This window comes from Sinohyriopsis cumingii, chromosome 12 (assembly GCF_028554795.1).
Source record: "Sinohyriopsis cumingii isolate HCF-2022 chromosome 12, ASM2855479v2, whole genome shotgun sequence".
NCBI classification, from domain to species: Eukaryota; Metazoa; Mollusca; class Bivalvia; order Unionida; family Unionidae; genus Sinohyriopsis; species Sinohyriopsis cumingii.
In genome coordinates this window covers 103,018,052-103,042,083 of record NC_142972.1, presented here as the reverse complement: position 1 = coordinate 103,042,083, position 24,032 = coordinate 103,018,052, and the positions used below count along the sequence as shown (strand labels likewise).

The window sequence follows — 24,032 nt, the reverse complement described above, 5'->3', positions numbered from 1 at the left end:
AAGTCTTCCTCTAGGGAGATTCTAACACATGTCCGCGGGAAAACAGTACACATCGCCTTGCCTACAAACATCAGCCCCTAATTATATAACCTGTGTGACAAATATTATTTGTATTAATATAATAAGTTTGCCTAGTATTATCAAGCTTTCTCCAGTAGCATCCATGGATAGCAATTTCTGATCTGTTTGGTGTACAATGTGTAATTCTATATATTCTATATACCCTGATTTATGTCTAAGGAATCCTGAAAAACCGTGCAATCATGTGATAATTAATTACTTGGTCGACATACTTTGTGGCTATACTTTGTAGCATCATCTTTTGGTGATGTGTGCTTAGTCGTGTTGGTATGCGACTGTTGAGCAGGAAAGTTATGAATGCCATTTACACGCGAACCAGGGTTTGAATATCCATAAAATAAGAATTAATGATTATCTATCCTGTATTATATTATTATTTGTATTAATATAATAATTCTGCCTTGCTTTTTCATGCATTCTGCCCTAGAATCCAGGGATAACGCTTTCCGTTCAGTCTCCGTATTCTTTGGTGTATATTTAATTCTCTATAATCAATTATATATACCTAGATTTCTGTCACAGGAATCCGAAATAACTCTGTATTTAGATGAGAATCTATGAGTACGTCGATATGCGAGTCTGTCTGCCACGCACGAGTGCACATACTACCGATTTTATAGCATTATCTTTCGGTGATGTGTGCTTAGCCGTAATGGTTTAGGACTGGGGCATGCAGGCCATGAGATGAGTGAGGTATATTCACGGTCCTGGGCTCAAATCTCGTAACAAAAAGAACTAAAATTTAAAAATTCTCTAACTTGTAAGATAGTATTATTTGCATTAAGAAAACAATTCTGCCTAGTGAAAAATGCAGGGATATCTCTATCATAATCAGCTTATATTTGAAATTTTGTATGGGTGTTGGTTGACCATCGGGCTCGATGAAGTCAATCCTGCGCTGCTCTTTGCTGATGGGTCCTCATGTAGCTAATGAGTCTGAAACGAGATGCGTATGTCCTGGAGCAGTGTGTACACTGGAGTTATGGGTTGTTTATTGAGGTTGAGGCCTTGCTGCGTTCCCTGGCGTCGGCGATATTTGTTCTGTGGGCGTTCTCGAAGGTGTTACACCCATTACTAACAGCTGCACGACATTCAGGTCTATCCTTGGCGCATGACTCGATCTTTGTCACAGACATCGAGCAGCATTTCAGGCTATCCTTGATGGATAACCAATTTTTCTATGTCTACTAGATAGAGCTCCATAAAAATCTGACCTGGCATTCCAGACTCCTCCATACGGAAAACATGACCCATCCACCGGAGTTGGGCTCTCAAGACCATCGCTTCGATACTAGTTAAGCCTACCTCTAAACGGCGTGGGGCCCATGGGACGGTGCATACGACGTCTATTTGGTAATCCGGCATTGCATCTGAAAAGCATGCTAGTTTATCATAGCTAGATATCTTGGAGTTGTCTGAAATATAAAACAAAAGTCCACTATTCCTCTCACAGTCCATCATTATATACTTCATGGAGTTCACATTAAATATATATGTCCAGGAGCAAGCGCTGCTGTTTTCACGCCAGTAGTGAACATACTCGACAACATCGTGTTACACTTACAGTGGCCACTATCATTTTGTGAACTTTGATCCCAGTAGAATGTCATGTCATGAACTTCGATGTATTCTGCAACGTTGTTCTACACTGAACACTACTTCCACACGTGGGATTGTTTTGAAATATATCAGTGGAAGGAAATAGAGAGATAGATAGATAAATAGATACATAAATAGATAGATAGATAGAGAGATAGATAGATAGAAGGATGGATCAATGGATGTGATTAGTAGCCGCTAAATGAGGTTTAATAGAGTACCTAAAAGGAAATAATAATTCATGCCGCTTTTGGAGTGCAGTAATGAAAACAATCGTGAAAATAATGCGGTAGTATGCAATCCTTTTCTCATATGACGATAATGATGACGGAAAATGTGATTTGGTTCCATATTATAAGTGACAAGATCGAATGAAATAATTGTGATATGTGTCATGAGCAGAAAGTCCCCCGTTCTAATGATATATTTCATAAAGTATTTCATACTAAATCACATTTATAAAAGCAATATCCAGATCAAGAGAAACTTACAGTATTATGAACTGAATTCAAAATAATCCTAAAAAGTTAAAAAATTATCTATTCAAGTTCAAAAGAATCGAATGTTCGGTATAAATTTCAGATCCTCGAAAGCACTGATCTGCCACTAATCCTGATATATTGTTTGTGTGATTTAGATTTTTAACGTAGCTTTAATTTTTCACTCATGTCGCTACGATGTCTACAGTGTGACAGTTTATAGTGATGTCTAGCTCTGGGGCATCGTGCCGCAGACATGTAGCATGATGTCCCACCCAGTCATATTATCCTGACACCAGGCAAACCAGTCCCAACAATAACCTCTTAATGCTGAGCGCCAAGCGAGGCAGCTGTTAGTACCATTTTTGCAAGTCTTTGGTATGACTCGGCCGGGGATCTAACCCGCGACCTTCGGTACCCGAGGAGGAGGCTCTAACCACTAGGCCACCGGAGCGGTCTCCTGATATATTAATATGACATTGTCCATATCTTTTCTGTATAATTCACAATAATCCTAGAACAATATTTTGGTCCAATGAGCGCATTGTGATTCCATCGAATACTGCAAAAACAAATGTTTCCTCTGAAGTAATATGTAAACACAACATTAAATGCTCCTGAACAACAAAAACTACTACAATAAGAATATAATAAAGAAGACTCCAAAATAGAAATCCGATATAGGCATGAATCCACAATAGGATTGACTTGATTGATCAGTTTTTTCCATATATACATCTTTGAATCTCTATTACGAATATATGTCACAATATCCATCACGTCACAAAACTTCCTACTCAATCTAAAATTTTACAATATCTACTATCTAGGTGACCTAGCTCGTCGATTCTCAGAATTTATCATCTAATGAGAAATTACCCCAAACTTGTTAATAGGTTTAATATATATCTTGAATTTAAATTTTCTACACCAATTTATAGCTTAATATCTATGAAAATAGAATCTATACCAATGCATAACACTTAACTACATATTATTTTGTTTATACTAGATTACTATAATATACAATCATGAACAAAAATTGCACACAACGTAGGCACAGTCCTGTAACAAAGTTGGAAAAAATTGAAATACATAAAAATGATTTATAGCACGCTTTAATGATATATTTCTGTGCAGAACAAATAGATTTCTTGGTCTAACAATCATTCAAATTGGCAGCAACATTCAACTTCATCCTCTACGGTGATACCAAATTATATCAGTAACCACCAGCGGATTACGTGCATCCTGACTGCTTGTGGAGTGGTATGATTGCCGAGCTCTTGCCATCTGTTCCAACGTCCAAGAGGTCGCTTCAACAACCCAATTAATATGTACCTGTACATAATTTGAACAAGAGCTGACACGGATAAACATGCTGTCCGATGCTTAAAATATACTTGGCATATTAGCTATAAATGTAATATATGTTGGTATCGTAGGTTCTTCAGGGAGAGTGACTCTTATTAATCAATAAAAATATGCCGGTGTGCGTGAATGGTATCATCTCATTTCCGTGTACACACGATTATAACAAAAAGTCATTTAAATTCATATTTTTCCATTTGTTATTGAAAGTCCGCATGACTTGATTGGGGCACGCTGGTGACGGGCAATGTGCAGGAAGCATGTTGTCTACATGACTTCATCCTGCCTGTTTGTTGCACACAGCTTATCATGAATTATCGGCTGCAGTCAGTCCTTTTTTAAGAGCTCTGATGAGGTTTCGTTCCTTGCTTGGCGAAATAGTTCGTTTTCTGTATTGTTGTCTAAGGCGCCTTGTTTTCGAGGATATTATCTTGTTTCTGACAGCTAAGTATTAGTCACTCTTGTCTATGATGAGCTTAAATTATTCCTTGGATATCGCGTTGTTTTACATCGCCTTTGTCACATGATCGAGGATCATATTGAACTTGGCTTTGAACAGATAGAGAATCTCGTATTTTTTTACAGCTTTATGGCCTTCGTATTCCGACTAAAGATTCTACGGGTATCAACAGCCGACGGCAACTCAGTAACACGATTTCTGGGCCAGTTGTGATGCAAAAGCGAAGATTGTTGACAACAGGTCGAAATTTCCCTGTGTTCCATCCCTACGCATATCGTTAGATTTGTTTTTCTCAAAACTACATTCAAAAAAAACATAACGCAGTTAGCATATTTTTCTTGTGGTAACAGTGGCAACCATTGTTAAATTTCTCCTTATGGCTTTTTGCTCCCCCAATGGGAACTTTCCCTTTCAGCCAAGAACAGAGGGCCATACAAATCTATTTAACTACTGAGAGAAAGGTTGAGCGGGAGTTGCCACTTTAATATTTCAGGCATGGAACCGCGCATGATAAACACAAATACTTGAGGAAATTAAACACTTTCTCATATATACAAACGCTTGTGTCAGCTGGACACATTGTGAGATCTTCAGATTCGATGCTTCAAAGAGCGTCACTTAACGTGCAACTGTTGGAAAATGATTTAAAGGAAGACACATCATTCTGAGAAGTGGAAACTTTCTAACCCGGGTAAAGTATGAAATGCGTTCATAATACATGCATTAGAATTATGCCACTGTTTGAGTGTTCTTTGCTAATTGGAGGATATATACGTGTTTTGAACTATAATAAAATAAATAAGACGAAAAATTATATTGTCATGGGCGGCGAAGTCTCTCTTGACACTATACAAATACTAGACACGATGCTAAATAAACGTGAATTTTCTCCTGAATTAGTTTATTTTAAGACGGCAAACGTTCATTTCCCTGTCTTTTCTATATTCTATTGTGTCAACACTTTTTACAGGTTAACCGTATTACTACAACTATAAGTCTCTTACAGTGTACGACAATAACACGTACCAGTATTTATCATCCAGGTAATACTCTGTTTCGTGTCTTTTCTTCAAAATATAAACTATTGTCTAAAGAAATGTTTTCCTTAGTACATATTCCATGCATATTGATATCAGGAAGATTGTTTTGGGTATGGTCCTATTATCGAGGGACTTTCTAGCTAGACAGTTTTCAATGCATAGCACTTACAATTAATTCATTTAATATTTAAATGAGTGTGACTTGATCCAAATTTTGATTTTGGTTTACAATCAACAATCATGCACGATAGTACGTGTCGAATGATAATGCTACAAGATATGCATGTGATGAGAGTTAACATCGAGTGTCTACAAGATTTTATTATTGAAGTCAATAAAGTTTTTTATATTCATTTTGTATTGTTTGTCGTAGGGTTTATATCGAATTCTGTTTATAAACGTATATGTGACACTGTAATCGAAATAGAACAAGACCACGCTAAGCACATATAATGACACTCTATACGTAAGAGAACAAGGTCATGGTAAGTATGGATAATGACACAGTATATGGAACAGATCAAGGTCATTGTAGGTATAGACCATTCTCAGAATGTATTCATGTATTCATGTGACCCTGGGTCAACGAATCCAAAACGAGGCAAAGATAGGCACCAGCTTCATTTTACCTCGCAACCATGGTTGCTACAGTTGATACGCGCATCTGAAAAGATCGTGACAATTATTGTTGTGTTCCGTTGAGCAATGGGAATGCTAGAATTCGCATAGATTTAAGCTTCCACCATATTCCATCAGCGAAGAAGATGGAGCTTCGTAGAAAATAAATTGTTGCAATACGTCATGATGAGGGGCCAAATTTTAAGGTAAGAAACTGGATGATTGTTGGTGTGTTTATATTTTCTTGCAACTGAATGACGTAAGAAAGAAAAATCCAAACGTAAAATAGATTCTGTGGATGAAGCAAATGATTGTATGTATGTGTGTTTAATAATGACAGGTTTCTAAAAATGCTACCCTTAGTCCCATTCCACATAACGGGATCATCGAAAACTGGGCATACGTCCACGCAGCGCATTGATAAAGGAAATTATGAATTTATGTGGTAGTAAGTACAGAAAAAGTAAACTTTATTACCACGTTAAAAAAATAGAAAGTAGAATGTAAATGACCACGATAATGAAAATGATGAGAGTACAAGTTGAATGAAATTACGAGAGAGAGAGAGAGAGAGACAGAGACAGAGAGAGAGAGAGAGGATAAGAATTAATTAAACTGTTGGTAAAACATATTGATGTGTGTAAATGTAAGGGAAAACGCACACTGAAATCAGAGGTCATTGAAATTCTATCATTGTAGTAAGTTAATATATGTGTGTGTGTGTGTATGTGTGTGTGTGTGTTATTTTTCCCTCCCTTTTTTATTCATATGATGACATTTTTATTTACTAGTGATATCATTTCAATGGCCTGTGCTGAAATGACTAGGTTTTGTTTACAACTAATTATTGCAATTAACTCATGGTTTATTTTTTCTTTTGTTAGATTGTCACAAATACAGTTGTCTGTTCATGACACTATAAGCAACAAGATTATAGATGGACACTCAACAGACGTTGCTTGAAACGAGATGCTATTCCATCAATTTTTAATTGGACAACTGAAGGGAAAGCAAGAAAACCACATGCAGTGAGACATCCAATTGCAGAGAAGGTGGATAACACCATTTTGGAAGAATTTGAGATTCCATGTTTTGACATTTACAATGAGTCTCATAAGCTGTGTGCTGTAGAAAAAAAGACACTCAAGATAGGCCGTTAATCAACTTACGTTTAAGAGAATGGACATATCCCTCACTGTAATACTTGAACCCTTTTGTCATCTGTTCATTCACTTAACTGCTGGAGATGAAATTCTCAACGAATGTAAAAGAAATATTTGGCAAATAGCTCAGTTCGTTACTATAAGTACAGTAGGACGCCATATTTTTTCTCAATCTGCCTATGTTAGCCTCGTTTTCGCGATACATTAATATTCTTGAAGATCTCATTAAGTATGGTTAATAGGTAATGACTGTTTGCGTGATTCATGCTGGCAATTATTTTAAATCAACTAATTCTTAAAACCAACTTGATATACATTTAATATTTTTAGTTTTAATTTTGGTGGGTTTATTTTGTTTCTTTATGTAAAGATTTGCTAGAAACGTCATGGCAAGACTTTATGTCCTTGGACTTCCATCTAAGCCTACACCAACGCACCCTCACCATTCAATGACGACATCCCTCGTGACTTCACAAACACTTTCACATAGAAATTAATAGATTAAGCAACCAAACAAAGAAACATCAATTTAGGTTAGACTTTTACTAATAATATTTCAGACACTTGAAAAATATTAGTTATCAAGTACATGCCAGTTATCAAGTTAATGCCTGACAGTTCTCAACGTAAGTACATGTTCACAACGCAATAGCGATGATGTACATACCGGTCATCAAGTACATGCTAATAGCTACTTGTTACCTGTCACATATGATTACCAAATACATATGAACCTACTATTTGCATATAAACATATTAATTGTCAAGTGCATAGTTATGAGATGTACACTATATAAATCTGTTAAATATCACATACCAAGGTAATCTCTCTCTCTCTCTCTTTCTCCTTATATATATATATATATATATATATATATATATATATATATATATATATATATATATATATATATATATATATATATATATATATATATATATATACAGTTTTACAGGAGACTGCTAGGGTTTAGAAAGCAATAACCGATGCACTTAATATCCTTGTTCGTCTTTTTGTTAAAAATGGTTATGTATTTGTACAATTTATAACTAGGCAGTTTGTTTTAGGCGGACACACATTTCAAACGATATAAGCAATTAAACGTTGTAATGAAGGAACATTATAACAAAGCTTTTGAATACATAATAAATATGTATTTGGGTGGGGAAATTAAAGTCATACATTCTAATAGGGAAATCGCTGTATCCAGGAATGTAATAAATGATTATTATCACGCCAATTCATGAGAAATGGGCTGTCATCGTCTAAATGCGTGTTAGAATCATATACATAATGGAACGAAATCTAGCTTTGATAGTACAGTACCTACTTAAACTATTTTCAGACTTGGAAAACATTCACACAGCTCAACGTATTCAGATGGCACATAGAAATAGCAGCTTTGAGATACATGAGGGGTCTGATATGCATCCAGACAATAACATATCCTGGACAAATTCCTCGGATTATTCTACGTTGAATCGTAGCCAAGACAATCAGAATTACAGTTCAGACAATTCTGTTGTATTCTCCTACATATTGTATGATTTTGAAGAGAAGGTATATGTCTACGTCTGGACGTTCCTGGTTATTTTAACGGCCTTTCCAAATGCACTGATGATAGCCGTTTTCGTCCGAAAAAGCATGCGAACAAACACCAATCTAATCCTTCTTTTCATTGCAATATCGGACTCTCTAACTGGACTTGTGACCTTAACTACGTATATACATGTCTACACCAATGGAAAGCACGGATGGGTCAGTCTGAATGAAGGCTGGTGTGAGGCATTTATGATCTCTAAGTTTTACCTTTCTAAGGCATTCCATACTGTGTCCATATGGCAGACATTGTTGCTCGGATTTCAGAGATTTGTTTGCGTCTGGTTTCCATTACAAACAAAATCTTGCTTTACGACTCGCCGAACTTTCATCGCAGTCACCGTCATCACTATTTGTGCGTTCGTCATCAATACTTACCATGTTAATGAGAAGAAAGCAGACAAAAGACGAGGTTACTGTCGGTGGACAATGGAAGTTCCCTGTGTGGAATCTTGCATCTTTCTGTGGATAACGTTGCTTCTTGTGAATATACTGCCATGCGTGATATTACTTGTCCTCACAACCCTAATGATTCAAAAATTGTTTCATCGAGACATTCCAAAAGGGTCTATAAGTGCTGAGAAAAGTCGAGAGAGGGACCAACAAAATAAGAGAGTCTCCATTATTGTTGTCTGCATTACCGTCATCTTTCTGATTCCAGAAATCCCATACGGTATTTTTCTACTGGTGACTGTACTCAAAACGCATAGTGGTCAAGAAATATTGGCGCTAAAAGAAAATCGTCTTTTCCATGTCGTATACGAAATTGCTTTGTTAATAAGTTTCCATGCTAACTTCTGGGTCTATATAATTATGAACACACATTTCAGGGACGGGTTGAAAACGATGTTCTTAGATAGTAACAGAAAATTGCTGCAAAAGCGTACCACCGTCCGTGTTACTACTCTTTCCATGGAAACGAGACAGAGTAAAACCAATAGTACAAAGGGAACGAATGTGAACCAACAATCTACCTTTGTGTAGATCTACATCTTTATTTAGTTAAAAAATAAATGGCCAAGTCTGTTTATGAAAACTACAGTAATGTAAACGTTCTTCTGAAAACATCCATGCGCAGGGTTTAATGTCATATCTTTCTGTAAAATGCTGCTTGACCCTTTAAAAAAATTCACAGTTGACAACATTACTTCTAGACAAGCGGACGGATGAAAGAGGATATAGAGTTGGATTCTAACAAGGGATCAACATATCTCACTGATATTAAAATCTAATCAGATGGATAAATGTGATAACCGCTTGAAATGGTTTGCAAATAGATACTTCCGCAGTGTATGTATTATAATAATTGTGTGGTCAAGCAACTGTATCCACATGAATGAAAGTTTAATTTTATACTACAACTGGATCTCGTCAATGGCACTTAATCGACTATGTAATAGTCCGCCAGAGTGATGCCAATGATGTCCTCATCACCAAGGCCATGCGAGGAGCAGAATGCTGGACTGACCACAGACTTGTCCGAACTAACCTACAGCTGCACATTGCCTCTCATCACCGAAGACGTCCTAAACTTGTGCGCGCAGCATTCAACATTGTCAAACTCCAGCAGCCTTCCATCAAGCTCAATTTCCAGAAGAGACTAGATGACAAGCTGTTAACAAACGGACCGATATGTGGAAATGCCTCAGAGAAACGGAACAAGCTCAGGAACACGATAAGAGAAACAGCTTTGGCGACCCTAGGCCCAAAGAAGCAAATCCATCAAGACTGGTTCGACGAGAACAACGATGCCATTGAAGATCTGCTTGCCAGAAAGAACAAAGCATTCATGGACTGGCAGAATGACACAAACTCCATCAACAAAAAAGACTGCTTCAAATTCTATCAAGCTGAGGCTCAGAGGGAAATCCGCAAGATGCATGACCATTGGTGGGAAAAGAAAGCTGATGAAGTGCAAAGCTATGCTGACACTAACAACTCCAAAGAGTTCTATAACGCCATCAGGTCAATCTTCAGCCACGCAAAGACCAGCTCTGCGCCCTTGCTCGCTGCAGATGGTATTAAACTAATAAAGGACAAGAAAGGCATTAAGAAAATATGGAAAGAACACTTTAGTTAGTTCCTAAACATGCCCTCATCGGTCAGGCAATCTGTTCTTGACCAAATACCCCAGCAGCCAATGCACGACCAACTGGATATTCCACCAATGATGGAGGAGTTGAGGAAACCCATTAAACAAATTACCTATGGCCGGGCACCTGGAAAGGATGGTATCCCAGCGAAGGTGTACAAGGCTCTCAGTGAACAGACTCTGGAGGCATTCCACGATGTGCTAATCAGCATCTGGACGGAAGAAGAGATGCCAAACGACCCCAGGGACGCATCAGTCATGACATTCTTTAACAATAAATTTACACGTGTGGACTGCAGTAATTACAGAGGCCTCTCCCTGCTGTCCATAGCTGGCAAAATACTTGCTCGCATCATCCTCTACAGGCTTATTGCGGCGGTTGCAGAAGATAACCTCCCCGAATCTCAGTGTGATTTTCGCCCAGACCGCAGCACCGTTGGCATGATCTTCGCAGTGAGACAAGTCCAAGAGAAGTGCCTTGAGCAGAACATGAATCTGTATGCTGTCTTCGTGGACCTGACAAAGGCTTTTGATACAGTCAACAAAGACGCACTGTAGGTAGTACTCAAGAAACTTGGTTGTCCTCAGAAGTTTACCAACCTCATTCAGCTCCTCCACGTTGACATGACTGGAGAGATTCTCTCAGACGGTGAAACCTCTGAGAAATTCCCAATATCTAATGGTGTCAAACAGGGCTGGGTACTTGCTCCGATACTCTTCAACCTCTACTTCGCACAGGTACTATTCCATGCCATCCGTGACCTTGCCATTGGCATCTACATTAGGTATCGCCTGGATGGATCAGTGTTTGATCTCCGTCGCCTAGCTGCAAAAACAAAGACGCTAGAAAGACTCATCATTGAAGCACTCTTTGCAGATGACTGTGCCCTCATGGCCCATGAAGAGACTCACCTACAGGCAATCATGGACAGATTATCTGAAGCCTCCAACTTATTTGGACTCACAATCAGCCTAGGAAAGACAGAAGTCCTCATCCAGCCCGCCCCAACCACTGTCCCCTCACAACCCTATATCACCATTGGCGACACGCAGCTGAAGAATGTGGACAGTTTCAAATACCTTGGCAGCACAATATCTAGTGACGGCTCCCTGGACAAAGAAATCACTGCGAGGACCCAAAAAGCCAGTCAAGCACTCGGACGACTTCGAACCAAGGTTTTGCAGCACAAGGACATACGCCTGTCAAAAAAGATGAAAGTGTACAAAGCAGTTACCCTCACGTCTCTCTTGCATGGCTGTGAAACGTGGACACTCTACAGAAGACATATCAGTCAGTTCGTACAATTCCACCAGCGCTCCTTGAGATCCATTATGCGGATCAAGTGGCAGGACCGAATCACCAACCAGGAAGTCCTTGACAGAGCCAACACAACAAGTCTCGAAGCCAATCTAATCCAGGTCCAGCTTCGTTGGACTGGCCATATCATCCGCATGGATCAAAGCAGAATCCCAAAGCAGTTGTTCTATGGCGAGCTAGCCCAGGGAAACCGAACCTAAGGCCGCCCTCATAAGAGGTACAAAGACAACCTCAAGATGAACATCAAATGGACAGACCTCCAACCCCGCCAGCTCGAGCTCGCTGCCTTAGACAGAAGCCACAGGAGAGCGCTGACCAGAAAAGCGTGTTCCACCTTTGAGGATGACCGCCGTCAGCGTCTTGCTGCAACTCGGGAGAGACGTCACAGAACAAATACCACCAACCACCGGTGTACCATGCCCCACCTGCAACCACCTGTGTGCATCGGAATTTGGACTCAGGAGAAACATGCGCGTCCACCGTTGAATGAGATCGTACAACTTGTCTTCCTCGACTCGAGAGACTACCATTATTTATTATTACAACTGGATTGAATGTGGAATATATTTTAATGACTAATACAGGATAAAATGGAAAATGTCGAAAATGCAAAATTCAAACACAAAATAATGCCAATTAAAATTAAGTTACATGCGGCACAAAATAAATGGAAACGTTTAATTAAAAATCGGCAAATATAAGGAATTATTTCATAAACGTAGATGGGTCTGGTTTAGGAAAAACGTAAGATCATCCATCTGCAAGCAATGAATTATATATGTCCTTAATTACTGTAATCAAACAAATCCGTGCATATGTATGTATATATTTTTATATGTATGCAGGTATGTATGTATGTATGGATGTATGTATGTATGTATGTATGTATGTATGTAGGTATGTATGTATATATGCATGTATGTATGTATGTATGTATGTATGTATGTATATATGTATGTATGTATGTATGTATGTATGTATGTATGTATGTACGTACGTATGTAAGTATGTATTTATGTATGTATCTATGCATTTATCTATGCATGTATGTATGTATGTATGTATGTATGTATGTATGTATGTATGTTTTTATGTATGTATGTATGTATGTATGTATGTCTGTATGCATTCATATATGTATGTGTGTGTGTGCGAGCGTGCGAGCGTACGTACGTACGTACGCATAAATGCATGCGTGTGTGATTGTGTGTGTGTGTGTGTGTGTGTGTGTGTGCGTTTGTATTTGGTGTAAATCGAGGACATTAATGAGATTACACAACAATGTACCGAGGACACACCTCCTACCGAGGACGTCATCGGTTGGTAAAATGGTCAAATCTTGCTTCTCCCAACTATTTTAGCCTAGAATAACGTAAAATCATCATTTGTAGGAAGGTCCCCGTTTACACGCTTGGTACTTGTTCGCGATTTTGGAGTGTATCTATCCTCCTAAGTTGGTGATACACACGCCCGAAACCATGTTCTCGATTGCCCGGTGGAAAACTTGTAGAGAGCTCTCCACTAGCAAAAACGTATTATCTCCCTTTAGATCCAAGCATCACATACAAACTATTAAGCTAAACTATAAGAAGATAAGCTGGTGCATATAACAGTCCCTGGTATTTGTATTAATATTTCATACATGTGAGAATATAGTGATGGGAAACTCAGGATACATTCATACCACACACGTTCAATCTATGACATGTACGAAAGAAGTGCATCAAAATGCTATTGGAAATACGTATGAATTCGTTGTAGAGTTGGAATGAAACTGCTAATTATCCGACCCATCTGTAAAGTTAAAATGTTCTGTGTGCGGCGAGATTTTACACACGTTAGGATATTGAAAAACATCCTTGATATGCAAAATTTATTTTGTGATTAATAAATGAGCTATATACTCCCCTATTTCATAATTAGCCAATTTAGTATTCAAATAGCTATGTGATTCAAGTTTAACAAATCCCGTCACGATGAGATCGAATTATCACTAACCGAATTTGGAAGTTACATGCACAGAACTTTAGTAAATATATAGAAAGATAAATATATTATACAGAGGTCAAACATTTATCATCAAGATGATCAGTCCCAAAATGAAACATTTAATTACAGGAATATGTTTTTCATTATCACGCACTTAAGACCAGCGACGAAACGTGCAAGCAACCATACAATGTTGAATGCATTAGATGTTCTTTTAAATGTATTTACTTGCTTCCGTTGGTGATTGGATTACTTTGCTGAACATATCATGAATTATTGTATCGCTATTTCTGTTGTAAACGAAGTCTTATTAAAACAACACACAACATATAAATACAAAACGTCAATCTATATTGCTTTTCCAAATTTCAAGAGGTTTTTAACAATAACCAAAACGCTCTGGATGTTCCACAGGACGAACTTGTATTTATAACCTATCAGAACATTTACTTAGTGCTGCATTAGACTGTAATATTCTTACTCATTTAGTCTTTTTTCTGTATGTTTAATACAGGAGGCGACGTGGAAAAACAAGAACCGTTTAAAACTCCCAATCAGCGATACAAAACACCTTTACGTGATACACTGAATTAGCAAATGTATAACCTAAATGATTCGAAAGGTGAACCAAGAGAGTGTTGTACCAGTTACGAATATTCTTGTTCATTCATGGCTCCAAAACAAAAACAAAAACAGAATAAACTGTTTGTAAAAAATGTATTAGACAAGTATACCCATCCACTAAATTTATGCATACATCTATCTCATAGAACTTTGTTCTTCGCCTCTGCAATTACTGAAATTTAAATCATTTTAAGAGGTTTCGATTCAGTTAACATAGATAGGTTGTTGTTGTTGTTGTTGTTGTCGATGTTTTAGTCTATCATTATTCTTTGTCTTGAGGTTGAGATAAAACATTATACAGATTACAATAGAAATAATGTTGTTTTCATCATCGATTCATTCAACCAAAGTTACTTGAAAAATAAAAAGTCACCGTGAAATACACAATATGGCTAACACAACCATTCGTTCTTTGTTTCAACTTTACATCTGCACATGCCCGAGAGAGAGAGAGAGAGAGAGGGGGGGGGAATGAAAGAGAGAAGATTCGTACGCGTATTATGCAACAAAGATATTACTATATTTTTTCAAAAAGCGAATTGTCACTGCCAATAAGGCGAGTTTCCAGCCATAAATGATCTAATTCAGCCAAATAGTATTGATATAATCCAAGGTTATTTGGTTGACCGAGGAGCTTCAATCCCTGGCACGATTCCACTAGAAGTCATAAGTTTACCCCAAATTTCCAAAGACTTCTCTACAACTTCGGTTATAAATTAGAAAGCACGACGTGTTCATTCTATACATAAATTTTTCGCTAATCAATGCAAGAACACAGATCTCAAAATTTGCCAAATATATATCAACCGCACATCTGCATGGTTTCTCTTCATCAACTTTCCGTACCGTCATCAGTTCACGCCGTAGAAACTATACAACTAACACAGCGAACTGTTTTTCCTGCTCCACCTTAGGCCAGTCAATTCACGGTTTAAAGGTACATTTCGCCAGTACAAATGCGTCACATTTGCCACCTGCCGTAAATACTGTCACTGCAGTCACACAACCAATGTACACCATTAGGTTTTAATAGCGACTATCTTAATCCAGGGACACACATGCAGTTTTGATCTGAATTCACTAAAAGTCAACCATGGCATCATGGAAACTCACTAAAACTTCACTCCTTGAAATTTGCTCCTACTCACTGGCTAGTAATTTAGGCTGAGGAATGTGTCCATTGCATCGAGTTCCAATAATCAAACAAGTAATCACATAAATCTAAGAATTCCTTAAAACGGGGCGCTACAACCAAATGCACATACTCCAAATTTATTACGAGATGATCTCCAAAGCGATGGATTAGTCCAAAGCGTGGTATGTCATACCAAAGTCTAATTGCAGGACAATCAGTAAATCAATAAATTCATCAGTCCGTCAATAACAACAAGATATATATTCAAACAATAATGTAATTGCCCTAAAGGCCAGTTGTAGTCGAAACCCTTATAGAGGTTACAGTTACTTAATAATAATATGTGATTTAGATTTGATTTTAACGTAGCTTTAAGAATCTTTCAGTCATATCGCTACGTTGTCTGCAGTGTGGCAGTTTATAGTTATGTTTATCATTGGGGCATTACGCCAAATACATGTAGCCTGATGTCAAACGCAGTCACATTATTTTTACACACGGCTGACTAAGTCATAACACTAACATGCTAATGCTTAGCGATTAGCGAGGTAGCTGTTAGTACCATTTTTGCAAGTCTTTGGTATGACTCGGCCGGGGATCTAACCCGCGATCTTCCGCGCCCGAGGTGGACGCCCTAACCACTAGGCCACCGGGGCGGTCTCTTGTTATATTAATATGACATTTCCATATCTTTTCTGTATAATTCACAATAATCCTAGAACAATATTTTGGTCCAATGAGCACATTGTGATTCCATCGAATACTGCAAAAGTAGATGTTTCATCAGAAGTAATATGTAAACACAACATTAAATGCTTCTGAACAACAAAAACTACAACAATAACAATATAATAAAGAAGATTTCAAAATAGGAATCCGAAATAGGTATGAATCCACAATAGGATTGATTTGATTGCTCATTTTTTTCCATATATACAGCTTTAAATCTATATTACGAATATATGTCACAATATCCATCACGTCACAAAACTTCCTACTCAATCTAAAATTTCACAATATCTACTCAGGTGACCTAACTCGTCGATTCTCAGAATTTATCATCTAACGTGAAATTGCCCCAAACTTGTTAACAGGTTTAATATATATTTTAAATTTAAATTTTCTACACCAATTTATAGCTTAATATCTATGAAAATGGAGTCTATACCAATGGATAACAATTAACTACGTATTATTTTATTTATACTAGATTACTATAATATACAATCATGAACAAAAATTGCACACAACGTAGGCACAGTCCTGTAACAAAGTTGGAAAAATTCAAATACATAAAAATGATTTATAGCACGCTTTAATGATATATTTCTGTGCAGAACAAATAGATTTCTTGGTCTAACAAATATTCAAATTGGCAGCAACATTCAACTTCATCCTCTACGGTGATAACAAAATATAGCAGTCACCACCAGAGGATTACGTGCATGCTGACTGCTCGAGGAGTGGTTTGATTGCCGAGCTCTTGCCATCTGTTCCAACGTCCAAGAGGTCGCTTCAACAACCCAATTAATATGTATCTGTACATAATTTGAACAAGAACTGACACGGTTAAACATGCTGTCCGATGTTTAAAATATACTTCGCAAATTAACTATAAATGTAATATATGTTAGCATTGTACGTTCTTCAGGGAGAGTGACTCTTATTAATCAATACAAATATGCCGGTGTGCGTGAATGGTATCATCTCATTTCCGTGTGCACATGATTATAACAAAAAGTCATTTAAATTCATATTTTTCCATTTGTTATTGAAAGTCCGCATGACTTGATTGGGGCACGCTGGGGACGGGCATCGTGCAGGAAACATGTTGTCCACATGACTATAACCTGCCTGTCTGTTGAACGCAGCTTGTCATGAATTATCGGCTGCAGTCAGTCCTTTTTTAGGAGCTATGATGCGGTCTCGTCCCTTGCGTGGTAAAATAGTTCATTTCCTGTATTTTCGTCGACGGCGCCTTGGTTTTCGAGGACATTATCTTGTTTCTGACAGCAACGTATTTGTCATTCTCGTCTAGGATGAGCTTAAAATATTCCTTGGATATCGCCTTGTTGTACAGCGCTTTTGTCAGGTGATCGAGGATCATATTGAACTTGGCTTTGGACAGAAAGAGGATCTCGTGGTTTCTTTTGTGGCAGCTTTATGGCCTTCGTATTCCGACTAAAGTTTATACGGGTATCAACAGCCGAAGGCAATACAGCAGCGCGATTTTTGGGCCAGTTGTGATGCAAAAGCGAAGACTATTAACAAGTCGAAATGTCCTTGTGTTACGTCCCTACGCATATGGTTAGATTTTTTTCTTCTTCTCAAAACTACATTCAAGAAAAACGTAACGCAGTTAGTACATTTTCCTTCTGGTAACAGTATCAACCATTGTTAAATTTCTCCTTATGACTTATTGCTCCCCGAATGGGAACTTTCCCTTTCAGCCAAGAACACAGTGTCAGACAAATCCCTTTAACTACTGAGAGAAAGGCTGAACGGTAATTGCCACTTTAATATTTCAGGCATGACACCGCGCATGTTAAACACAAGTACTTCAGGAAATGAAACACTTTCTCATATATACAAACGCCTGTGTCAGCTGGATACATTGTGAGATCTTCAGATTCGACGATTCAAAAAGCGTCGCTTAACGTGCAACTGTTGGAAAATTATTTAAGAGAAGACACATCATTTCGAGAAGCAGAAATTTTCTAACCGGGGTAAAGTATGAAATGCTTTCATTATACATGCGTTAGAATTATGCCACTGTTTCCGTGTTCCTTGCTAATTAGATGATATATACGTGCTTTGAACTATAAAAAAATAAATAAGTCGAAACATAATATTGTCATGGGTGGCGAAGTCTCTATTGACAATATCAAAATGCTAGATACGATGCTAAATAAACATGGATTTTCTCCTGAATATGTTTATTTAAAGACAGCAAAAGTCCATTTCCCTGACTTTTCTATATTCCATTGTGTCAACACTTTGTTGACAGGTTAACGTTATTACTACACCGATAATTCTTTTACAATGTACGACAATAACACGTACCAGTATTTATCATCCAGGTAATACTCTGTGTCGTGTCTTTTCTTCAAAATAATTACTGTTGAATAAAGAACTGTCTTCCTTAGTACATATTCCATACATATTGATATCAGGAAGATTGTGTTGGGTATGATCCTATTACCGAGGGACTTTCTAACTAGACCGCTGTCATAGCATAACACTTATAATTAATTAATTTAATACTTTAATCAGTGTGACTTGATCCAAATTTTGATTTTGGTTTACAATCAACAATCATCCACGATAGGACGTGTCGAATGTTGATAATCCTAGACATGCATGTGATAAGAGTTAACATCGATTTTCTACAAGATTTTACTATTCAAGTCATTAAAGTTTTTTGTATTCATTTTGTATTGTTTGTCGTAGGGTTTATACCGAATTATATATATATAATTTTACAGGAGATTGGGAGGTTTTAGAAAGCAATAACCGTTGCACTTAATATCCTTGTTCGTCTTTTTTTCTCCAAATGGTTATGTATTTGTAATGCATGTAAGGGAACGAAATCTAGCTTTGATAGTATAGTACTTACTTAAATTATTTTCAGACTTGGAAAACATTCACACAGCTCAACGTAGCCAGATGGCACATATAAATAGCAGCTTTGCGATACATGAGGGGTTCGATATGCTTCCAGACAATGACATATCCTGGACAAATGTATCTGGTTATTATGCGGAGAATGGTAGCCAAGACAATCAGAATTACATTTCGGACGATTATATTGAATTCTTCTACAAACTGCATGATTTTGAAGACAATTTATATGTCAACGTCTGGACGATCCTGGTTATTTTAACGGCGTTTGCAAATGTGCTGATATTACCCGTTTTAGTCCGAAAAAGCATGCGAACAACCACCAACCTAATCCTTCTTTTCATTGCAATATCGGACTCTCTAACTGGACTTGTGACCTTACCTAGGTATAAACATGTCTTCACCAAGGTAATGCACGGATGGGTCAGTCTAAATGAATGCTGGTGTGAGGCATTTATGATCTCTAAGTTTTATATTTCTAAGGCTTTCCACACTGTTGCCATATTGCAGACATTGTTGCTTGGATTTCAGAGATTCTTTTGCGTCTGGTTTCCTTTCAAAACAAAATCTTGCTTTACAACTCGCCGAACTTTCATCGCAGTCACCGTCATCACTATCTTTGCGTTCGTCATCCATACTTACCATCTTAATGAGAAGAAAGCAGACAAAATACAAGTTTCTGTCAGTGGGCTATAGAAGATCCATGTGTGGAATCTTGCACCTTTATGTGGATAACTCTGCTTCTTGTGAATATATTGCCGTGCGTCCTATTACTTGTCCCCACAATCTTAATGATCCAAAAGTTGTTTCATAGAAAGATTCGAAAAGGGTCCATTAGTACTGAACAAAGTCGAGAGAGGTACCAACAAAATAAGAGAGCCTCCATTATTGTTGTCTGCATTGCCATCATCTTTCTGATTCCAGAAATCCCATACGGTATTTTTCTACTGGTGACTGTACTCAAAACGCATAGCGGTCAAGAAATACTGGCGCTAAGAGAAAATCGTCTTTTCCATGTTGTATACGAAATTGCCTTGTTGATAAGTTTCCAAGCAAACATTTGGGTCTATATAATTATGAACAGACGTTTCAGGGACGAGTTGAAATCGATGCTCCTAGATAGCATCAGAAAAATGCTGCCAAAGCGTACCACCGTCCGTGTTACTGCTGTTTCCACGGAAACGAACCAGAGTCAATCCAATAGCACAAAGGGAACGGATGTGAACGAACAATCTACCTTTGTGTAGATCTACATCTTTATTTAGTTAAAAAGTGTATGGGTACGTCTGTTTATGAAAACTACAGTAAAGTAAACGTTCTTCTGAAAACCTCCATGCGCAGGGTTGAATGTCATATATTTCTGTGATATTCTGACCCTCCAAAATAATTCACATTGGAAAACATTACTTCTAGACAAGCGGAGGGATGCAAGAGGATAGAGAGTTGGATTCTAACAAGGCATCGACACGACTCACTGATATTAATATTCAATCACATGGATAAATGTGATAACCGCTTGAAATAGTTTGCAAATAAATACCTCCGCAGAGTATGTATTATAATAATTGTGTGGTCAAGCAAATATATCCACATGAATGAACGTTCAATTTTCTATTACAACTAGATTGAATGTGAAATATATTGTTATGGCTAATAAAGGATAAAATGTAAAATGTCGAACACATAAGAATATCAATTAAAATGGAAACATTTAATTAAAAATCGAAATATATAAGAAATTATTTAATAAACGTTGATGGGTCTGGTTTAGGAAAATCGTAAGATCATGCCTCTGCAAGCAATCAATTATACCTGTTCTTAATTATTGTAATTGTAAAAAAAATCCGTGCATATGTATGTATGTATGTATGTATGTATGTATGCATGCATGCACGCATGTATGTATTTATGTATGACTGACTGACTGACTTATGCTTCGTGTTTTATAATGTTCACAATGAACAAAACACAAACATAAACATGTATGTATATATGCATAATCTTTTGCGGGAGAATAACTAACAATATTGTACATGTAATTAGCATTATTCGGATATATTTCGAAGACATTGTTAACACATTATGTCCGTTAGTTACTGGAAACAATGAAAATTTATTTTTATTTTATGCTTAACAGCGTGTTGGAGAGCGAACGTGTATAGCAGAATAAAGTAACTGATCTATAGGACACACGGCACTAATTATACGGAAGAACCGTAAACCAGTCTAGAAATGGTTTCTACAAATAATAGGGTATATACTGGTTTAGTGATCCATAATTGGTTAATAATGAAAATGAAAATTTTGGTAAAAAATTCTTTTAGGACCTTATCCTATCCGTAAGTTTCAAAAAAATATAGACAAACTTCTATTGATTCAATTTTAGTATTTGTACAGGCTTGACTTAGGAGTACTCAATAATGAAAGTAGCACCTCGTTCATTTGGTGCAGAATCAATAACTTGTGTTTCATGCACATGTAGATTATAAAAATGTCGCGGGTCATATGGCGTTCTCCACACATAAGCTTACACCAGGGATAGTTGTGCATGGAGAAATATAAGTCCGATCAGCAGCACCCAGAAACGTTAAGTTATTGAATTTTGAATATTACGGTGTTTCTATATGTGTACTATGGGACTTGAAATAGTACCGTAAGTCCTCTAACGCTAACGCCGGATGATTAAACTTTATGTTTTTTGTTTGTTCATGTGTACATTTGCACAGAAAGACAATGAATAATAACATGATTTATTTACCTAATCCGATGAAAAAATAAACACATAAATGGGAGAAACGAAATGGAAAAAATAAAGTTCGTAGTGGGATTCGAGCGTGCTTCTTTTACCTTACATATTTATTCCAATGTATAAAGCGATTGTCATCATGGCAGATGACATTTTGTCATTATAATGTTAACCACGTATATTCAATAAAAATTTGAAAAATGATTTTAAAAAATCAATCTCTTGGAATATGCACTTTCTCATGGATCACATAAAATAAGAATTGTATTCATAGATGAACATCTGATTAGTGTGTCTATATCACACGAATACACGATTATATTTATGTGTGTGTTTATTTTGCAACGTTTAGTTCTGACCTTATACGTAGTAGGTTTGAGGCCATAGAGTCTCAAGCATGTAAGCCAAGGATTCAAACGGTTTCATAGCCTCAAAGACAATGGCAATCTTAAGATGGTAATGGGGTAAATGCTTAAGGGGTTTTCAATTCCAGTTTTTGTTGTTAACAAAGAGAGACAAAGAACCACATATAAAACATACAAACACAAATTGAAATGATTGAGTAAAATCTCTCTTTCTAGAGGTGTGGGTGGTTCTCTTTGGGGTTTGTTAACTGAATTAACATAAATGGCATCACACCGGTATTATCTTCTTCCCAAACGTTGTCTCACAAGTAATCCATACAACAAGAACCTCGTCAGACTTGTCTCTCGCCATAGATTGGTCTCTTTCATATAGCTTTTCTCTGTGATGCGCGTGATCGAACATGATGATCTGACATACATCAGATAGTGTCCTGGTTAAATGCATCTCCAAAATAAGAGCTGATGCCTCTGTGCCAGCCGGTGTGGTGTACATCTTCACCGTGTTGAGAACATATGAAATAATGTGACAATGCTATAATTTGGTGTGTGTGTGTGTGTGTGTGTGTGTGTGTTTGTGTGTATTGGTGTACTTGCGACGACCTGATTTGGGATGCACACCAATATTTCGAGGACATTACGGTATTGTGAGGACTTACCAGTCCTCGAAATGATATTTCGGAAACTTTTATATAATGATCATAAGAGATGAACGTGTTATATTGAAAGTCCACACAAAGTCGGTAATGATTTGACAGACAGTTAAACTTCATGTGTATAGTACACACAGTTTCCGTTGTTCTTTTGGCGCTTGACTTGTGTGTAAAGTCTTAGTCAATCAGAAGGCATATGATTCCTGAATGTTTGTGATCCAATCGGAACATCATTTTTGTGCAATCACACTGTAAATTTCGTATACCGATAAATGCAACTCATAAAAATAGTTGCTAGTAGTATTAGTGACTTTTAAAACAAATAGTTTTGTAATAATGGTAAACAGGTGATTCCATCAGAAAGTACTATATTTTAAGCCAGTTGCGATAGATATAGTGCGGTGATTTGGTGTGTACATTGATTTTATTCCTTCGAGACTTAATACACCTAACTATTGGAAGATGGCAAGACGCACTGGATCAAACTCTTAAGAAACAAAAAGAGTTTTTAAAAAGTTGTTTATTATATTCTTCTTCAACAGCTGTTCGTTCTTTCATTCGTTATCATCTGTGACAACTTGCTTGTGTACCGTTCCACCAATGAGCTTGATGCACAGGGCATCGTATCATTACTCATATTTAACTATCAGTCATACACATAGTACAAAATATTATTATTTTATGCTAATGTAGGACTGACAGTTAAATTATTAGCAACGATACGAGCCCCTGTGCGAAGGTCTTAATTATTAGATTCTGATGTCACAAACATTTCAAAGTAATGTCATAAGAGCGGGTTAATGAAGAAGTTGATCTCGATCTCTCTCACTCTCGCTCTTGTCCGTTTCCTTTTCAACTTGAATTTTGAGAGAATGAGAGAGAAACAGGGAAAAATGAACTTTGTAGTTAAGTAGAAGAATATTGTGTTTTGTCTTATTTTATTTTTTATGTTATACAAAGTAAGAACATTAAAAATGTCATAGGCAAGGAAAAGAAAATGGAATAACCAGTGGATGTACCTGATATCACCGTCAAATAATCAGCTGGTCCCTTTAAAGCTAATACAGTTTTCACTCTTGAT

General features: G+C 37.1%; 1 protein-coding gene and 1 pseudogene across 2 annotated transcripts; both read left to right on the top strand.

The window, feature by feature from the left end:
* Positions 1-8,105: 8,105 nt before the first annotated feature.
* LOC149787141 (sex peptide receptor-related protein 2-like) lies at positions 8,106-10,260 on the top strand. Its single transcript, XM_089976053.1, has one exon. It carries the CDS (start codon positions 8,106-8,108, stop codon positions 9,393-9,395), a length of 1,290 nt encoding a protein of 429 aa, XP_089832179.1. The 3' UTR covers positions 9,396-10,260.
* Positions 10,261-17,186: 6,926 nt separating this feature from the next.
* LOC149787140 (sex peptide receptor-related protein 2-like) lies at positions 17,187-22,138 on the top strand (annotated as a pseudogene). The gene is made up of 2 exons (XR_016425108.1): positions 17,187-18,295; positions 19,201-22,138. The product of XR_016425108.1 is annotated as a sex peptide receptor-related protein 2-like (transcript).
* The last annotated feature ends 1,894 nt before the right edge of the window (positions 22,139-24,032 follow it).